Source organism: Balaenoptera physalus (assembly GCF_965194825.1).
Source record: "Balaenoptera physalus genome assembly, chromosome: 3".
Classification (NCBI taxonomy): Eukaryota; Metazoa; Chordata; class Mammalia; order Artiodactyla; family Balaenopteridae; genus Balaenoptera; species Balaenoptera physalus.
In genome coordinates, this window is record NC_138890.1 from 50,708,833 (window position 1) to 50,729,333 (window position 20,501).

General features: G+C 47.7%; 1 protein-coding gene across 5 annotated transcripts in view; it reads right to left on the reverse strand.

The window, feature by feature from the left end:
* Nucleotides 1–20,501, reverse strand: part of NDST1 (N-deacetylase and N-sulfotransferase 1) — an 85,303-nt gene that overhangs the window by 20,273 nt on the left and 44,529 nt on the right. For 4 of the 5 annotated variants that reach the window (XM_082455030.1, XM_082455028.1, XM_082455027.1 and 1 more), the window contains 7 exons: nucleotides 16,637–17,131; nucleotides 13,678–13,765; nucleotides 6,518–6,672; nucleotides 5,682–5,867; nucleotides 3,895–4,023; nucleotides 2,086–2,268; nucleotides 1,060–1,156 (listed from right to left, as the gene is read on the reverse strand). In XM_082455030.1, the coding sequence (XP_082311156.1) occupies nucleotides 1,060–1,156; nucleotides 2,086–2,268; nucleotides 3,895–4,023; nucleotides 5,682–5,867; nucleotides 6,518–6,672; nucleotides 13,678–13,765; nucleotides 16,637–17,131 (1,333 nt within the window). Of the gene's footprint in view, nucleotides 1–1,059; nucleotides 1,157–2,085; nucleotides 2,269–3,894; nucleotides 4,024–4,607; nucleotides 5,381–5,681; nucleotides 5,868–6,517; nucleotides 6,673–13,677; nucleotides 13,766–16,636; nucleotides 17,132–20,501 lie in introns of those variants that run through there. The other variant, XM_082455031.1, reaches the window with a different exon arrangement.

Sequence of the window (20,501 nt, forward strand, 5' to 3'; positions counted from 1 at the left end):
TCATACTAAACTCAGGATGGGCAAATACATGGCTTGCATGTGGGCATGCCAACTCCTGCATCCACTGCAGACGTCACTAATCCATCACGGCATTCTTCATCACTAAACAAAGACTTGGCCTCAGAATCCTCTCACCACTGTACTCCAGCAGTCATGTCCACTTGATTACTGTCTCCTCATAATCCAGGAATTAGACGGTTTCTGCTGGTCCCTTCTGGCTCTGGGCCTCTGTGCTCTATGGCACTTGGGAGGAACTCAAGGACAAGGGAGTTCCAGACTCTCGTGTGCTGATAAGAAATTCTTGAAGGGCTAAGAAATCTGGCTCAGATGCCGCCTCTTTGGGTACCCTTCCTTCACTCATACTCCCTCCCCTAATTGACAGTACAGGACCGACCCCCTCCTTTAGAGAGTTCATTCCTTTCCTACGTGTGAGTCTACAGTGAATATGCTATAATGAGAGGTTCCAGAAGAGAAGGAGACTACAGAGTTTGGTGATCAAGAGTATAAGTTTTGGGGTCACAGAGACCAGGGTTCCAGACCTGGATCTGCCATTTCCTAACTAAATGTGTTAGGGAAAGTCACTTAACTTCTCTGAGCCTTGAGTGTTTTGTCTGTAACATGGGAGTACCCATCCATGCCATATAGTGCGCATGGTAAATACTTAGCAACAATCTCTCCACTGCTCCCTCCTGCACCTCTGGCAGACATGACTAATTGATCAGTCTTCTTTGCTCTGAACCAGTTTTGCCTGGCACTGCTCCAACTTGCAGAGTAGCTGATCTGGGCTTCTCTGATTTGACTCTGAGACTCCCAGCAGGACACAGGGAGAGCTCCCTGAGGCTGTGGTTCAGGACAGATAGGAGAATCCAATGCCCAACCTCTATCCTCTTCCCACCTCCACACTGATGGGCAATTCATGTTCACCCCAGCTTCACTCTCACTTCCTAGGAAAGAGGGGGCAGATTACTGGGGAGTGGGACTAGGGCATGGTGGCCCTCAGAATTCTGTGGCTGAGAGAGCAGGCACTGGGAGAGGCTGGTCAAGAGTGGAGAGACCTGCCTGTTTTCTGGGGGCCAATGATGAGGAGCTTTGGGAAGCGGTCACATGTCTTCTCCTTGGACCAGATGTCTTTATGGCGTTTGTCTTCACAGGGATCCTAAAACAACAGGGGAAGAGATGTCAGGGGTGCCCAAGAATGGACACTGGACTCCCACTGCACATGGATATGTGGCTCTTACAGCCCTGAATGACAAATGTAACTGCATGTGCCCTTGTCACATCCCCATCTTGGGACACTGAACGGCTGGCAGGCAGCGACCATGTCTAGTCAGTCTCACGCTCCCAGACATAGCCTAGTAAAATGCTCAGCACAGCACTTGGCTCATGAGCTCCTATTGTTGAATTTAAAAGTTCAGCAAGAGGTCAGCAAACTTTCTCTATAAAGTTTAGTAAATCTTTTGAAATGTTTAGTAAATATTGTATTTTAGGCTTGGGTACTATCCGGTCTGTTGCAACTACTCAACTCTGCTGTTGTAGCTTGAAAGCAGCCACAGATGGTATGTACAAGAATGAGTGTGGCCATGTTCCAATAAAACTTTATTTACAAAAACAGACTGCAGGCCAGACTGGCTCACAAGCCATGGTTTGTGGACCCCTGAGACCATCAATTCCAGCTTCTGCTTCCAGTTTTTGACAGCGCCCTGGGGCAACTTCCCCAAGAACTGTCCCCCAAGCCCTGTGATCAGTCCCCTTTCCCACGCTCAGAGCCTGCTGGAGTGAGAAGGTACATGCCAGGCAGGGCAGCTGCTTTCCACACTTGTTTACACTGTGTTCACCTACAGTTCTGTGGTGCTGTTTTTCAGAGGCTGTGAGTATGCATGCACATAGGTCTGCGTGGGAGGTCTAGTGTGCACAAGAGCAAGCAAGCATGCCCACGCCGGTGAGCAAGTGTGCACCTGAGTTTACACTTGAGAGAGCACGAGGGCCTGAGGACTGAGTCCCTGAGACCATACCTGGGGTGCATGCCCGTGGGTGGTAGGCCTTCCATCCCTGCAATGAGGCACCCAGGCCACCCACCCCACCCACCTGCCAGAGCGGGTCCTTCTCCTCAGAGAAGATCTGGAAGTACTTCTGGGCCAGCTGCACCGGGGGCAGTGTCTGCAGCCGGAGGTTGGTCCAAGAGTGCAGGAAACGCACCAGGTGCTTGAAGGTGTACAGGCCCAGGCGGTCGTTCCCGTAGTTGGACAGGTGCGTCATGAAGATGCTGATCTGCTCCAGGGAGGGAAGATGTTAGGCGGGGCCAGTTAGCCTCTGAGCCCCTTTCACTACCTTCAGCCCCACTTCTGACCCTCTGGTCTTGCTTGAGCTTGTAGGGCCGCTCAATGACCAGTCCGAGGTTCACCGGGGCCGTCAATAAACTCACCGCGTGACCTTGGGCTAGGTACAGCCAGGTGAGCCTGGTCTGACTGACACCTGAAAGGGGAAGCTGACCTCCCGTGCTGTCGTATGGGTGCTCTTTGTACCTTTTTGGCAGGAGGGTGAGGGGGTGCGTGGAAGATAAGGGGCACACGGTCACCCCACAAAGCTGATAACACCACCACTTGATAGCTATCTAATATTATTAAAGCATGGATGATTATTTCCATTTTACAGACAAGGAGAGACCCAGAAAGCTCAGCTGAACTTTCAGCTGAACTATATATATAGTGCATTTTAAACTATCTATCTATCTATGTAGATATATAGTTTAATATACACCTTAACAAATTCAGCTTACTATGTATATTAATATACAATATTTATATACTTATACACACACACACACAGACTGGAAAGAGAACAGACAAAAATGCCAACACTATTGGACTTCCCTGGTGGCGCAGACTAATAAGAACCTGCTGTATAAAAAAATAAAATTAAAAAATTAAAAAGAAATAAAATAAACACACAAAATAACAAGTTAAAAAAAAAAAAAAACGAATCCGCCTGCCAATGCAGGGGACACGGGTTCAAGCCCTGGTCCGGGAAAATCCCACATGCCGTGGAGCAACTAAGCCCGTGCGCCACAACTACCGAGCCTGCGCTCTAGAGCCCGTGAGCCACAACTACTGAGCCTGCGTGCTGCAACTACTGAAGCCTGTGTGCCTAGAGCCAGTGCTCCGCAACAACAGAAGCCACCGCGATGAGAAGCCCGCGCACCGCAACAAAGAGTAGCCCCCGCTCGCTGCAACCAGAGAAAACCCGTGCGCAACAACAAAGACCCAACGTAGCCAAAAATAAATAAATAAATAAATAAATAAATAAATTTATTTAAAAAAAAAAGTGCCAACACTACTGTATGGAAGTGCAAGATTATAAAAGGAAAACAAAGACTGCTCAGGGGCTTCCCTGGTGGCGCAGTGGTTGAGAGTCTGCCTGCCAATGCAGGGGACACTGGTTCGAGCCCTGGTCTGGGAAGATCCCACGTGCCGCGGAGCAACTGGGCGCATGAGCCACAACTACTGAGCCTGCGTGTCTGGAGCCTGTGCTCTGCAACAAGAGAGGCCGCGATAGTGAGGGGCCCGCGCACCGCGATGAAGAGTGGCCCCTCCTTGCCGCAACTGGAGAAAGCCCTCACACAGAAAAGAAGACCCAACACAGCCATAAGTAAATAAATAAACAAACAAACAAATAAATAAATAAACTCTTTCTTAAAAAAAAAAAAAGACTGCTCAGATTCTCTACCAAGGTCATGCAGCGGAGCGGGGACACCGCCGGGGCTAGAGCGCGGGTGTCCCAACTCCTGGCCGCATACTTGCTCCTGTCCGCCCCCCAGGCCTGGGAAGGCCTGCCTCAGCTGCAGACGACTGTCCTCCCTGGCTCCTCACCGCCAGCCAAGGGCTGTGGAGCACTCACAGGGTTGAGGAGCACTGTGAGGAAGAGCTCGCCCCCGTTGATGATCTTGTCCAGCTCACTGGAGCCGCCTGGGTACTCGTTGTAGAAGATCGTGTGTGTGAAGAGGCCGCAGGTCTGCCGCGGGAGGACCTGAGGATGGGGCGGCAGAGAGGAGCTATGGCTTCTCCAGGGACAGATGGTGATGAGCAGGGTCACCAGAAAGGTGACCTCAGAAAGGCAGCCTCTTGTGTGACCACACAGCCCACACAGCCCCCCAACCCTTGGGGGTCTTCTCCACCAAAGACCTGCAGCCTGTGACACTCCCCCAAGTGACCCCACGGGCCCTTGCCATTTTACATATGTACACACTTTTCATATTTCTCTCTACAAAATGAGCAGACTCCAAAGTAACAGGGGCAGGCAAGTGAGAATCTTTCTGGAAATTTGGACTGTGTGCCCAGCGAGGGTCCCCGCCCCTCTCTAGAGCAGCTCTCCCAGGCACACTCTGTGACTTCTCTCCTGGCTTTAGAACCTGCCTCGTAGCACTCTTGGTTGTACGCTGGTTTAGCTGTTTAGTATGCGATCCAGGAGGGCAGAGAACTCACCCGTCTCGTCACCGCCTCATCCCCAGAGTCAGTAGGAACGCCTGGGAGGTCAGTGGATAGATGGATGCAGGCATGAATCTGGCCTTCCCATAGCTGCCCATCTGGACTGATGAGAACCATCTAGCCACTCCAGTGGCTGAGGCCAAATACCTGGAGTCATCCTTGCCTTACCTCTCTCTCCCATACTCTATATCCAACTCATCAGCAATTCCTGTTGGCTCTAACTTCTAAATATGTCCAGAATGTGATCACGTCCCAGCACTGCACCCTGGTCCAAGCCACTATGCCTCAACGGGAAGACTGCAGCGGCCTCCTGACTGGTCTCCCTGCTCCCCACTTGGCCCCCTACAGGCTTTGCAACTCATAGCAGCCAGAATGATGGAAATCCTCTTAAAATATGAGTTAGATCATAAGAGCACTCCATTCAAAACCCTCCCATCACAGACTAAAAGCTGAAGTCCATCCAGTGGCCTTATGTTGCCCTGCATGATCTGGTCCATCAATCACCCCTCTGACCTCATCTCCTACCACCTCCTCCCAACTTGCTCCCTTCCAGCCATACTTGTCTCTTAGTTGGTCCTCAAAACCACGCAGCACAAGCCTGCCTCAGGGCCTTTGCACTTGTTTTCTCTGCCACGCACGCTCTTCCTCACGTAGCAGCATGGCTCATTCCCAGGAAGGCTCTCCCTAACCATCCTGTTTAAGCTTCTCCTCTCCTCAGCACCCCGTCTCCATTCCCTGCTTGACTTTTCTCCACAGCACTTATGCCATCTGACCATTGTATACTTTACACAGTTATGAACGCACTGTCTCCTGCCACTAGAATGTCAGGTCTACAAAGGTGAGGACTTTTGTTGATTTTGTGCACTTCAGTATTCCCAGATTTTGTGCACTTCAGTATTCTGTAGAAAAGGGACAGACACACATTTTACATAAGCCAACAAATGGATGAGACAGAGGCCTATCCCAGGGCCTCACTAGAGGCCCCCTTAAAGAATGCTCATCTCCTGATCCCCTGTCACAAAAGCATAGGAGTAGCTCATGAGAGAGGCAGACTGGCAGTCCTCCTTCCCTGGGATAGAGAGCCTCAGGTGACAGAGGGGACAGTAGAAAGTGGCCTGAAACCCCTAGCCAGCTCCCCAGACTCATGCTTCCCAGGATAGCATGTGCATACCCGCCTCCCAGGCTCTGGGCCGCACTCACCATGATGCCGTTGTGGATGAAGCCGCGGCGGTAGCGGGCTGGCTTCAGGTGGGGGTACTCCTCCGTGCTGGTCACGCGGATGTTCCACACCTGCTTCCAGGCCTCGTACAGCTGCACGTGCACAGGGTACACGCCCGAGTGGTGGGGCGCCACTGCGTACCCCATGTCTGTGGGAATGCCGTGCTCCTGGGGAGAGGAGGGCCAGGGCAGGGTGAGCACAGGATTTCTTCCCCTCTGGGCTTTATCTCCCCTTTGCAGAGAAAAATCAGGGGCTAGAACGGCAGAGCAGTGGGTCTGAGCCCTTGAGGTGCAGATGGGGAAGCTGAGGCTCGGGGCCCAGAGTCTCGGAAAGAGGCACCAGCCGAGCCGGGACTCCAACTCGGCCCAGCGTTCACTTCCTCCAGCACCAGGAGTGAGGAACATGGACAGGTGCTGTTCCTGCCTCTCTTGGCCTCTGACTGGCTGGTGGCTCAGGCTGAGCCAGCAAGCAGGCCTCATCCCCTCCTTGCTGGGCATCTCCTCCAGCCTTCTGGGGTACCCACTCTAGCCTGAAGATGAGAGCTTGGGCTCAGGAAGCAAACAGGCCTGGGTTTAAGTCCTGCACGGACCTCTTATTAGCTGGTGTGGCCTCCCAGAGCTCCAGTTTCTTGTTTAAAATGAGGCTATTGAGATACCGGCCTCTTGGGATCCCTGTGAGGCTTCAGTGAGACAGCAGCTATAAAGATGTTAATAAAAAGCTGTCAGACGAACTGCAAAAGCAGCACAAGGCCAGTAGTTCTGACCCCCAGCCCAGCCCCAAGCCCTCCCGGCTCTGCCCTGTAGGGAATCTTACTCACGACAGCGAACTTCTTGTTCAGGGCCATCTGCTCAGCCAGTACGGACTGGTTGTGGAAAAGGTGGGGCTGCATGTGGCTCCACATGTGGGGGAACCACCAAAACTCCTTCACGTACGACAGCAGCAGGTCATCCCCCGCGTCCTCAGCATCGGTACCTATAGCCCGAGCACAGGCAGCTCAGCCCGGCCCACCTGCCACGAGGCCCGGGGATGGGTGTGCACGGCCACAGCCCAGCTGAGAGCTGCTTAGAGTAGTTCCGTGAGCTACAGTGTGGGGCAGATAGAGCCCCAGTCCAGGGCCCTGGATTCGAGTATGGCCTTGACTCAGTGGGTGACTTTGGCCAAGTACTCCCCACCTCTGGCCCTTGGGGCCTGTCTATGCAATATGCAGTTCAGAGGCAATGATTCTAATGGTTTCTTCTAGCTCTGACTTGCCTACTCTGATCCTATTCCTATTTTTCTACTGGGTCATTTGTCTTTTACTTATTGACTTGTAGATGCTCTTTGTATATGTACAAGATGTTTAACCCTGCCTTGTGTATATCACTACAACTACATCTGATATACTAAGGGTTAAGAATATAAAAATACACACAGACAACCAAGTGTTGCTCTTATTTGGCTTTGGAGCTATGCTGCAGACTTTCCTCCCAGAACTTCAGACTAATAGGGTTTGCCTAGAATTCAAGAGAGGCTGTCCTCACCGTGGCCCACGCAAAAGGCAGCTCGAGGGAATGCTCACTACAGATGACTACTCAGAGGCTGTTCCCTCCTGCCCAGTCCCAAGGGGCAGCTTGTGAGGACCTTGGGAAAGCCCCCAAGAGGAGGGCAAGTATGAACCAGGTAACCCTGAGCCTTCAACCTCAACCCTTAAGACTCAAAAATAAAAAATAAACTCATTCCAGATGAAGGAACAAGATAAAAACCCACAAGAACAATTAAATGAAATGGAGACAGGCAACCTACCTGAAGAAGAATTTAGAGTAATGATAGTAAAGATGATCCAAGATCTTGGAAAAAGAGTAGAAGCACAGATTGTGAAGATACAAGAGATGTTTAACAAAGAGCTAGTGATTTAAAGAACAAACAGAGATGAAGACTACAATAACTGGAATGAAAAATACACTAGAAGGAATCAACAGCAGAATAATTGAGGCAGAAGAATGAATAAGTGAGCTGGAAGACAGAATGGTGGAAATCACTGCCACAGAACAGAATAAAGAAAAAAGAATGAAAAGAAATGAGGACAGTCTCAGAGACCTCTGGAACAACATTAAATGCACCAACATTTGCATTATAGGGGTCCCTGAAGGAGAAGAGAGAGAGAAAGGGCCTGAGAAAATATATGAAGATATTATAGCAGAAAACTTCCCTAACAGGAGAAGGAAACAGTCACTCAAGTCCAGGAAATGTGGAGAGTCCAATACAAGATAAACCCAAGGAGGAACATGCCGAGACACATACTAATCAAACTGACAAAAATTAAAGACAAAGAAAAAATATTAAAAGCAACAAGGGAAAAGCAACAAATAACATACAAGGGAATCCCCAAAAGGTTATCAGCTGATTTTTCAGCAGAAACTCTGCAGGCCAGAAGGGAGTGGCACGATATATTTAAAGTGATAAAAGGGAAAAACCTACAACCAAGAATACCCAGCAAGGCTCTCGTTCAGATTTGATGGAGAAATCAAAGCTTTACAGACAAGTAAAAGCGAAGAGAATTCAGCACCACCAAACCAGCCTTAGAACAAATCCTAAAGGAACTTCTCTAGGCAGAAAAGAAAAGGCCACAATAGAATCAAGAGAATTACAAATAGGAAAGCTCACCAGTAAAGGCAACATAAAGTAAAGGTAGGAAATCATCCACACACAAATATGATATCAAAACCAGCAATCGTGAGAAGAGGAGAGTACAAATGCAGGATATTGGAAATGCATTGGAAATTAAGAGACCAGCAACTTAAAACAATCTTGTACATATATAGACTGCTATATCAAAACCTCATGGGAACTGCAAACCAAAAGTCTATGATAGACACACACACAAAAAAGAAAAAGCAATCCAAACACAATACTAAAGATAGACATCAAATCACAAGAGAAGAGAACAAAAGAGGAAGGGAAGAAAAAAGACCTCCAAGTCCAAAACAATTAACAAAATGGCAATAGGAACATACATTTCAATAATTACCTTAAATTAAATGGATTAAATGCTTCAACCAAAAGACATGGGCTCGCTGAATGGATACAAAAACAAGACCCATATATATGTCATCTACAAGAGACCCACTTCAGACACAGGGACACAGACAGACTGAAAGTGAGGGGACAGAAAAAGATATTCCATGCAAATGCAAATCAAAAGAAAGCTGGAGTAGCAATACTCCATATCAAACAAAATAGACTTTAAAATAAAGACTCTTACAAAAGACAAGGAAGGACACTACATAATGATCAAGGGATCAATCCAAGAAGAAGATACAACAATTGTAAATATATATGCACCCAACATAGGAGCACCTCAATATATAAGGCAAATGCTAACAGCCATAAAAGGGGAAATGAACAGTAACACAATAATAGTAGGGGACTTTAACACCCCACTAACACCAATGGACAGATCATCCAGACAGAAAATCTACAAGGAAACACAAGCCTTAGACCAGATGAACTTAACTGTTATTTATAGGACATTCCATCTGAAAGCAGAATACACTTTCTTCTCAAGTGCACATGGAACATTCTCCAGGATAGATCACATCTTGGGCCACAAATCAAGCCTTGGTAAATTTAAGAAAATTGAAATCATATCAAGCATCTTTTCTGACCACAAGGTTATGAGATTAGAAATTAATAACAGGAAAAAAAACTTTAAAAAACACAAACACATGGAGGCTAAACAATATGTTACTAAACAACCAACGGATCACTGAAGAAGTCAAAGAGGAAATCAAAAAATACCTAGAGACAAGTGACAATGAAAATACAACAGTCCAAAACCTATGGGATGCGGCAAAAGCTGTTTTAAGAGGGACGTTTACAGCAATACAATCTTACCTCAGGAAACAAGAAAAATCTCTGAAAAAAGGTTATTCAGACATTAATAGGCTAATAAACAACCTAACCTTACACCTAAAGCAACTAGAGAAAGAAGAACAAATAAAACCCAAAGTTAGTAGAAGAAAAGAAACCATAAAGATCAGAGCAGAAATAAATGAAATAGAGACAAAGAAAACAATAGAAAAGATCAATGAAACTAAAAGCTGGTTCTTTAAAAAGATAAACAAAATTGATAAACCTTTTGCCATACTCATCAGGAAAAAAAGGGAGAGAATTCAAATCAATACAATTAGAAATGAAAAAGGAGAAGTTACACTGGACACCACAGAAATACAAAGGATCATAAGACAATGCTACAGGCAACTATGGGCCAATAAAATGGACAACCTAGAAGAAATGGAGAAATTCTTAAAAAGCTACAATTTTCCAAGACTGAACCAGGAAGAAATAGAAAATATGAACATACCAATCACAAGTACTGAAATTGAAAGTGATCAAAAAACTCCCAACCAAACAAAGTCCATGACCAGATGGCTTCACAGGTGAATTCTATCAAACATTTAGAGAAGAGGTAACACCTATCCTTCTGAAACTCTTCCAAAAAATTACACAGGAAGGAATACTCCCAAGCTCATTCTATGAGGTCACCATCACCCTGATACCAACACCTGGCAAAGATACCACAAAAAAAGAAAATTAAAGGCCAATATCACTGATGAACATAGATGCAAAAATACTCAACAGAATACTAGCAAATCGAATCCAGCAACAGATTAAAAGGATCACACAACATGATCAAGTGGGATTTATCCCAGGGATGCAAGGATTCTTCAGTATCTGCAAATCAATCAATGTGATACACCACATTAATAAACTGAAGAATAAAAATCATACGATCATCTCAATAGATGTAGAAAAAGCTTTTGACAAAATTCAACACCTATTTATGATAAAAACTCTCAAGAAAGTAGGCATAGAGGGAACTTACCCCAACATAATAAAGGCCATATATGACAAACCCACAGCTAACATCATTCTCAATGGTGAAAAGCTGAAAGCATTCCCTGTAAGATCAGGAACAAGGCAAGGATGTCCACCGTCATGACTTTTATTCAACATGGTTTTTGAAGTCCTAGCTACGGCAGTCAGAGAAGAAAAAGAAATAAAAGGAATCCAAATTGGAAAAGAAGAAGTAAACCTGTCACTGTTTAAAGATGACATTATACTGTACATAGAAAATCCTAAAGATGCTACAAGAAAACTACTAGAGCTCATCAATGAATGTGGTAAAGTTGCAGGATACAAAATTAATACAGAGAAATCTCTTACATTACTACACACTAACAACAAAAGATGAGAGAGAGAAATTAATGGGACTTCCCTGGCAGTCCAGTGGTTAAGACTCCATGCTTCCAATGCAGGGGGCGCGGGTTCGATCCCTGGTCGGGGAACTAAGATCCCACATGCCGCATGGCGCGGCCAAAACGTAAAAAGAAAAGAAAGATATTAAGGAAACAATCCCATTTACCATCGTATCAAAAAGAATAAAATACCTAGGAATAAAAGTACCTAAGGAGGCAAAAGACCTGTACTCTGAAAACTATAAGACGCTGATGAAAGAAACTGAAAATGACACAAACAGATGGAAAAATATACCATGTTCTTGGATTGGAAGAATCAATATTGTCAAAATGACCATATTACCCAAGGCAATCTACAGATTCAATGCAATCCCTATCAAACTACCAATGGCATTTTTCACAGAACTAGAACAAAAATTTTTTTAATTTGTATGGAAATACAGAAGACCCTAAATAGCCAAAGCAATCCTCAGAAAGAAAAACGGAGCTGGAGGCATCAAGCTCCCTGACTTCAGGCTATACTACAAAGCTACAGTAATCCAAACAGTATGCTACTGGTGCAAAAACAGAAATATAGATAAATGGAACAGGACAGAAAGCCCAGAAGTAAACCCATGCACCTATGGTCAATTAATCTATGACAAAAGAGACAAGAATATACAATGGAGAAAAGACAATCTCTTCAATAAGTGGTGCTAGGAAAACTGGACAGCTACATGTTAAAGAATGAAATTAGAACATTCCTTAACACCATACACAAAAATAAACTCAAAATGGATCAAATAATGTAAGGCCAGACACTATAGAACGCTTAGAGGAAAACATAGGCAGAACACTCTTTGACATAAATCACAGCAATATCTTTTTTGATCCACCTCCTAGAGTAATGAAAATAAAAACAAAAATAAACAAATGTGACCTAATTAAACTCAAAAGCTCTGCACAGCAAAAGAAACCATAAACAAAATGAAAAGACAACCTACAGAATGGGAGAAAATATTTGCAAAGGAAGTGACTGACAAGGGATTAATCTCCAAAATATACAAAACAGCTCAGGCAGCTCTATGTCAAAAAAACAAACCACTCAATCAAAAAATGGGCAGAAGATTTAAATAGACATTTTTCCAAAGAAGATATACAGAAGGCCAAAAAGCACTTGAAAAGACGCTCAACATCACTAATTAGTAGAGAAATGCAAATCAAAACTACAATGAGGTATCACCTCACACTGGTCAGAATGGCTATCATCAAAAAGTCTACAAACAGGGACTTCCCTGGGGGTCCAGTGGTTAAGACTCCGTGCTTCCAATGCAGGGGATGTGGATTCAATCTCTGATCAGGGAACTAAGATCCCACATGCCGCGCAGTGCAACCAAAAGAAAGTCTACAAATAATAAATGCTGGAGAGGGTGCAGAGAAAAGGGAACCCTCCTATACTGTTGGTGGGAATGTAAATTGGTACAACCACTATGGAAAACAGTATGGAGGTTCCTTAAAAAACTAAAAATAGAACTACCATATGATCCAGCAATCCCAGTCCTGGGCATATATCCAGAGAAAACCATAATTTGAAAAGATACATGCACCCCAATGTTCACTGCAACACTATTTACAATAGCCAAGACATGGAAGCCACCTAAATGTCCATCAACAGACAAATGGATAAAAAAGATGTGGTACATATATACAATGGAATATTACACAGCCATAAAAAAGAATGAAATAATGCCATTTTGCAGCAACATGGATGGACCTAGAGATTATCATACTAACTAAGCCAGACAGAGAAAGGCAAATATCGTATCACTCATATGTGGAAGCTAATTTTTAAAAAAATGATACAAATGAACTTATTTACAAAACAGAAACAGACTTACAGATAACAAAAATGGTTACCTAACTTATGGTTACCTAAGGGGAAACATAGTGGGGAGGGATAAATCAGGAGCTTGGGATTAACATACACTACCATGTATAAAATAGATAACCAACAAGGACCTGCTGAATAGCACAGGGAACTCTACTCAACAGTCTGTGATGGGGGAATTCCCTGGTGGTGCAGTGTTTAGGACTCCACACTTTCACTGCTGAGGGCCTGGGTTCAATCCCTGGTCAGGGAACTAAGATCCCACAAGCCAGGCAGCACAGCCAAAAAAAAAAAAAAAAAAACATCTGTGATAACCTTTGTGAGGAAAGAATCTAAAAACGAATAAATATATGTATAACTGAATGACTCTGCTGTACACCTGAAACTAACACAACATTGTAAATTAACTATACTCCAATAAAATTTAAAAAAAAAAGAAAAACTCGTGACAGTGCTCATCTCTGGGGTGGGTACAATTATAGGGCATTTTCATTTTCTCTGCTATGTATTTCTGTAAAATTCTTAAAATTCAACCAATTCCTTTCTAAGGCAGAAGTAGTATAAAGAATATTAAAAGGTGGTGGTGAGAGGGAGACAAGAGGGAGAAGATGCCCACCCCCTGAACAGCAGAGCCTGAGGCCCGGGGACAGATGAGTGGGGGCCATCGTGTGTCACTGCTGTCTCCAAATGCCCTCTGCCTGGGGCTGTGACTGCTCTGTGGGCTGTCTGGCTCTGGGAGAGGCCACAGAGGTCAAATGTGGCCCTAAGGGGGCCCATCCGCCCACCTGCTGACCCCATGGCATAGCACTCCGAGGGTCCGGATGTTGAGGGCCCCTGGAAGTTGCTAGTGGGGGCAGAGACAGGCCCACTTACCTGTGTGGAAGAATTTCCCTGAGTAGCCCAGGTTGAAAGTGAAGTTTGGGATGTGTGTCCGTAGTTCATTCTGCGTATCAAATAGGGCCTAGGATAGGCAGAGTGGGGAGAAAGGGGTGAGGGGAAGCCAGAAGTTCCCCGCTCCTCTCATAAGGGTCCAGAAGGGTCCTGCTCGTGCAGGACCAACTACAAAGTTTGCAGAGTTCATAGAAAAATGAAAATAGGCACCCTTGCTCAAAGATTGTTAAAAATGTCAAGAAGTAAATAGCAGAGCATTATCTTGAATGGGCCCCTTCCAAGCATGGGGCCCTGTGTGACTATACAGGTTCCATACCCATGAAGCCAGCCCTGTGCTGCCACCTCCACCAGGCCTCTGGCAAGACAGGACATAGACTCTAGCCTGGTTCTGCCATGCCCTTGAGAAAGCTTTGCAACTGCTCCAGGCCCCAGTTTCCCCAGGTGTGAAATAGGGATAATAATAGCTCCCTCATGGGGCTCTTGGGAGGATTAAATGAGATACTGCATGTAAAACAGCCTGGCATTTTGGTAAGTGATGAAAAATAGTGCCATTATCATGTCTGTGGTCACTGCCACTGTGAGCCTCATGTCTTCATCTGTCAAATGTGGGAGATTTCACCTCATTGGTGACTGCAAGGCTGATGTCAAAGGACCACGACTTTTCCAGAGGCGTACTGTGTGCCCAGCAATGCAATGTTTCCATGCACAGCGCACCCAGTGCTTTGCAAGTCAATGAAGGGATGCTGACACTTGTGAAACAAACATACAGTTGTCCTCTGGAGTCAGGACTCAAAAAAATCCCTACCAGGTATGATGCACAAGGCTGCTAGGAAACCTGTAAGAAGAGCCCGCTATCAGAACACTTTGCAAACAAAAAGTCCTGGCCTTCCTTGGGGCCACCACCGGCATCTTACCAAGGCCATGTACTACCTGATGGACCTTCATGCTCTAGCTGTGTGGCCTTGGGCCAGTTACTTCACCTCTCTGAGTCTTAGTGTACACCTCTGTAAAATGGGATTTAAAATAATACCCACCTCACAGAGCTGCTGTGAGGATCAGATGATGCAACGCACAGAAAGGGCTGAGCACAGAGCCTGGCGCTCGCCAAGCCTTGAATAAGCATTGCTGTTGGTGTCATTTAAGTTGCACTGTACAGACCGTACTGTACAAGTTAATAAGGCAACATTCATGTCTCTGCAAGAAAAGCTCAGTTGTAGCCAGTCCTTGGGATTAAAGAAAAAAAAAAAAACAACTGTCCTTTCTGACTCAAAAGGATGTTTAAGGCAAATGGGACCTGGCTGGCATAGAGCTCTGCAGTCTGCACTGAGCTGAGTACACTGAAGAGGGCATCTCTTTTGGTATTCTTAAGGCTCCAAACTGCTAGCATTCCTCTCATTCCAATAATGGGGAAAATAAGAACGAAGAAGGGCAAGCCCAGGGTTCACAGGAGACACAGTGAGCCTGGCAGCCTGATTTCCTCATGAGGTCGACCCTGGACCAGTCTCAAGGACTCATCCTGGACAGCAAGCAAAGACCTAGGTTACAGCAGGACAGAGCAAGGTTGGGCCACCCGAAGAACGTCCTAAGGAGAAAACAGAGTAATCTTCTTTGCTAGAGGTGGGTCGTAGCATTGCATGAAGCCTCAGAGCTGGAAGGCTCAACAGGAGCCGTCTCAGAACTTTCTTTCAATAGCGGAGCCCTTGAGGAAGTGAAATCTCAGGAGCAAACACAATGGGTAAAGCAGATCAAAGCAACACTGCTCTGTCCCAGAGGTAGAGCCGGGAGGGCTCAGAGCCTGGCATCTGCACATGCCCCCTCACCCCAGCCATCCAGGCCCTTCCCATCCACCCCATCTTGTCATTTCACCGCTGAGGCTCAGACAGGGGAAGGGACTTGCCCAAGTCACCCAGTCAGTTAGGGGCAGATGGGGACTGGAACCCGCGTCTTGACTCCCCAGACAGTGCCTGCTCCTCAGCAGCACCTGCTCTGCCCTTCTCCTCTGGAGGTGTAAGGAGGAGCAGAGAGTTCACTCTAGACCAAGGCAGGAGGACAATGTACCCCGCCCCCTGCCCCAGCCCAGGGCCTTCCTTCCAGGACCCACGGCCAATCCCAACACAGCGCCCACACGGAGGAAAGCATTCCTCTTAATCAAGTCTCTTTTTCAATCCTCCTCCTAACGTCAAAAAGAAGTCTTGGTTTGGTGTTAATACGTTTCTAACTCTCACTAATCTCGTGTAAGAGAGGACAGGCCAGCAGTAGGCAGCAGTGCTTCGCTAGAATTTAATCCCCTGTTTCGTTTTCATTGGATCTATTGTTATGGTTGCCCTCTATGTATGGCAACTGATACTGATTTCCCCATTTACACTAGTGATGTTGTTCCTTTTGCATACAACTCTGAGTAAAATAGTGAGTAGATGAAAATGGTCTTAATTTGCAGGCTTCTCTTTTACAGTGATACATGTGTAAAATTTCATGGTTTGCAAAATGCTTTTACATACAGTTAGTTTAGTTTGGTAAACATTTTTTGAATTAAACACATGCCTTTCACTATCTATATAGACCGCAGTTAAAGTATGCTTTGTATATGATTCAAACTCTAATTCTTGTTTTATGAGTTTTGTAGGAGCTTTGGTACTGACATAAACATTTTTGAGAGTTAAAAATCATGTCTGGATTAAGAGGTAGGTACTCTCTGCACAGCTACCATCTCTCTCTCCATAGTTATATTCTTGAGCTCCATACAACCAGATGCAAAATTCCTGTATATTCAATACTTCAAATAATTTTAAATGGCACTTGCTTCTAATAAGACAATAAAACCAAGTGGCCAAGGGAGGGGGACTGACAGCACAGGGGAGGTGCAGACAGCAGTCACGATGGGGACAGTAAGGTCTGAAGGTGGCGAGGCCCACCCTACATGGTCTGGTGCCCCCAGCCGTACCTTCACGTCCTCCACCTTCATGCGTGTGCCCTCCTTGCCCACAAAGATGTCGTCAATGTCCACCAGGATGTAGCGGTCCAGAGGCAGCGAGAGGCGCTTGCCTGTGAGGAAGGCCACGGCGTCGATGAACACGAGCTTGTGCAGCCAGAAGTTGAGGTTGTTGCCGAACAGCACGCGCTGGATTCCGTCGTGGAGGCCCAGGTCCTGGACCACAGTGGCATGCAGCGCGGCGTGAAGGCCGGCATCCGCGCCCAGGTGCGGGATGGACTCGGACGACCGCGTCTTGGCCAGCAGCACAGGCTCATAGGTGGAGTGGTTCGACTGGAACACGGTCCAGTCCTCGCCGGGCAGCACGCCCTTCTCCACCTCGCTGGGGCGGGTCACGTACAGCAGCGGGGACTTGGGGTTGATGCTGCAGTCCTTCAGGCCCAGGTTGGAGTGCAGGAACAGGGGGAAACCTTTGAGCTGCGCGCTCAGCAGGCTGTTCTCATTGGCCTGCAGCCGGGTGGGGCGGGGCGGGGGGAAGAGAGCCGTCAGAACCACAGCCCCAAGGGACCACGGAGTATCACTTGTGGACTCATAACAGTCATGTCAACAGTACTCACTAACATTCACAGAGGGCTCGGCACGCTCCTGATCCTGTGCCGACCTAGCGGTGCAAAGCCCGCTCCGCCTGTCATCGTAATAGACCAGCTAACACACATGCCGCGCTTACCAAAGCCAGGAACCAAGCTCGTGCACTTGACGTGAAGGGGTGCCGTAACCCTCGCAGTGACCCCACGATGGAGGCATCACTGCCATTCAGTCCCATTATACAGACAAGGAGACTAGGCCGAGAAAGGCTAAGCAACTTGTCCAAAATCACACACAGGGAAGTCTAGCAGTGGAGAGCATGGATTCTGCCACCAGACTGCCTGGCCTTGGGCAAGTTATGTAACCTCCCCGCGCCTCAGTTTCCTCTGCTGTAAAACACGGCCAAGAATGGTAAATCCCTCAAGGGGTGATGGAGGAGGTTGAGCGCTGACTCCCACAAAGTGCTTAGAACAGGGCCAGCGGCATCGCCCATTGCTCGTTCAGTCCTCACATCAGCCTCAGGAGGAGGGTTCCTCTGTCATCCCCACTTCACAGACGAGGACACCCAGGCTCTGAGGGCGGTGCTGCCCTGAGTCACACAGTGGTCAGGACGAGCCACACCTCACAGCCAGATGGCTGACCCCTGAGCCCACACACCTGACCACCAGGCTCCCCTGCCTGGGGTTTCCAAGCTGGCTTTTGTCACAATCCTTTCTTCAGGAGAAATCCTGGGGGGATGCCAACAGAGAAGAGATCAAAGAGGAGGTATCTTCTGGGAGTGTAGGAGCAGACACTCTGCCCACAGTGCTCCCAACCCCAACATGCCCCCCGCACTCCCAAGGCCACGCCCCAGAGGAGCCCAGCTCCCTGTGCCTCCCTCTCCTCCCAGGACCCACCTGCAGGCAGTACCCACAGCACCCCCCTTTTCCTCTTCCCTAGACTCACAGCCCCTGCTCCTTATCCCTCACCCTCCCAGCCACCTGCCTCTGGATACAGCACAATTTGTCCTTGTCCCTGTGCCAACTCATTTTGGTCTTCTTGGCCTGACAAACTGCTCATCCTTCAAAACCCCATGAATCAGGACTTCCCTGGTGGCACAGTGGTTAAGAATCCACCTGCCAATGCAGGGGACACAGGTTCGAGCCCTGGTCCGGGAAGATCCCACATGCCGCGGAGCAACTAAGCCCGTGCGCCACAACTACTGAGCCTGCGCTCTAGAGCCCGAGAGCCACAACTACTGAAGCCTACGCGCCTAGAGCCTATGCTCCGCAACAAGAGAAGCCACCGCAATGAGAAGCCCGCGCATCGCAATGAAGATTAGCCCCCGACCACCACAACTAGAGAAAGCCCACCTGCAGCAACGAAGACCCAATGCAGCCATAAACAAACAAACAAACAAAAAACATGCATCTACCCTCTTCTCTTCATTGGCCTCCCTGGGACATTAAAGCCTCAGCTGTAGCACTTCTCACCTTGGCTGCTGCACTATCTGTTCAGAGTCTCCCCCACCAGTCTGCACCCCCTCAAGGGCAAGTACTATGTCACTTCCACCTTGGATCCCTGGTGCCAGCACAGGCTTGACACCCAGTGGGAGCAAACGCATATCGGATGAGTAACTGGATTTTTAAAAAGAAAGAAGAACAGACAGATCCCAAATACCTGGCACATGACAGCTTTTCATTACGGGTTTCATTTGTTTATCCCACAATTATTCACTATGCCAGGCACTGTGTTAAGTAACAGGGATACAGTGAGAAAAACAGACATGGCTCCTGCCCTTGTGAACTGTAAAGGCGAGCAGAGAAGAGAGAGAGTAATCAAAATAGCAGAAATATACGTAAACTTCAGTGTGACACATGCTACACAGAGGAGGTTCATAGTCCTAGAAGAGTAGATAACTGGGCATAGTCAGCTGGCTCAAGAGAGGCTTCCTGGAGAAAGGGACTAAGTAAGCATCAACTAGGGGAGAGGTGGGAGCCAAGTTCAAAGAACAGCAAGTGCAAAGGCCCTGAGGTTGGAGAGAGCTCAGCACAGTCAAGGAATATCAAGAGGCCAGCAGAGTGATCAAGAGGGAGGAAAGGAGATGAGGCAGAAAGGTCAGCTGGGACCAGACCTGCAGGACCCTAGAGGCTTGAGTGGGAAGCCATCAAAGACTCCATCAAAGGGTTTTGAACACAGGGATGACAGGTTCCAATTTGCATGTTAAAAAGATCCATCTGGCCACTGTGTGAAGAATGAGTGGGGTGGGACGAATCAAGAGTGGACAAAGGGCAGCAAATGAGGTTGGAGAGGCAGGCAGAGTGGTACACAGGGCCGCCCTGGAGAGCTCACCACGTGAGCACTGAACAAGGACACTCAGTTTAGGGCTGAGCCCTGGGCCTCAAGTAGAGCTACATCTGCCCAGGGTGCCTTTTAGTAATAACCTTCATGCAGAAGTGCTTTTTTCTAATTCCCACAAAGGCTCTGCAGGGCCCTTGCCTCGTAAACCGAGAAAAGGGGCCTGCATTTGACTCTCCACTCACCAGGAGTACCTGCCAACTCCCACCCTGTCCTGAGCCAGCCACTGGTGTTGACAGCCCCAAACTGAGAGGCCCCTCCCCCAGCCCCCGGTTCCCCAAGACCACTAAGCCAGCACTGGGGACAAAGGCAGTGGGGGCCAGCGACATTTCAGGCCCTGTCCATCACCTGCTGTGGCCTGGGAGGCCACACTGGACCACAGGCACTGAGGGATCCTATTTCAAAGCCCCGATTCCGAGCTGACTGCCAGGCGCTGGCAGCTCAGCCAGCTGCCCAGCTGGGAGGCATCAAGGAAGGGAGAAAGCCAAGTTGCCGACTGTCCACCCCAGTCTGCAGTGAAAGCAACCATCTGGGGAAGGGAATGGAGGGTAAGCCTAAGCATCGCAGAGACTGACCCCCACTGCGGGCCTCGCCCCATGGGAGGGGAATCCCTCCTGTTCTTCAGCACTGGGGACCCACGCAGGAGACACCAAATCTTCCAGTGGGGTCATCAGGCAGAGGAAGGAAGAGCCCTGATCGGGGAATGGGAGACCTAGTACAGACTTAGGTAGTAACTGGCTGCATGACCTTGGGAACCTTGGGGTCCCCAAGGTGCTTCCTCTCAGGGCCTCAGGTCCCGCATCCGTCGGTCAGTTTGCTCCGACGCGCTCCCCCGTGGTTGGCTTAGAAGGGCTGAGCGTGGTGGTCGAATCTTGGCTCTGACTTATTAGCTGTGTCGGTCTAGACAGCCACATAACTTTTTGAACCTTGATTCCTCACCTGAAAATAAAGTGCC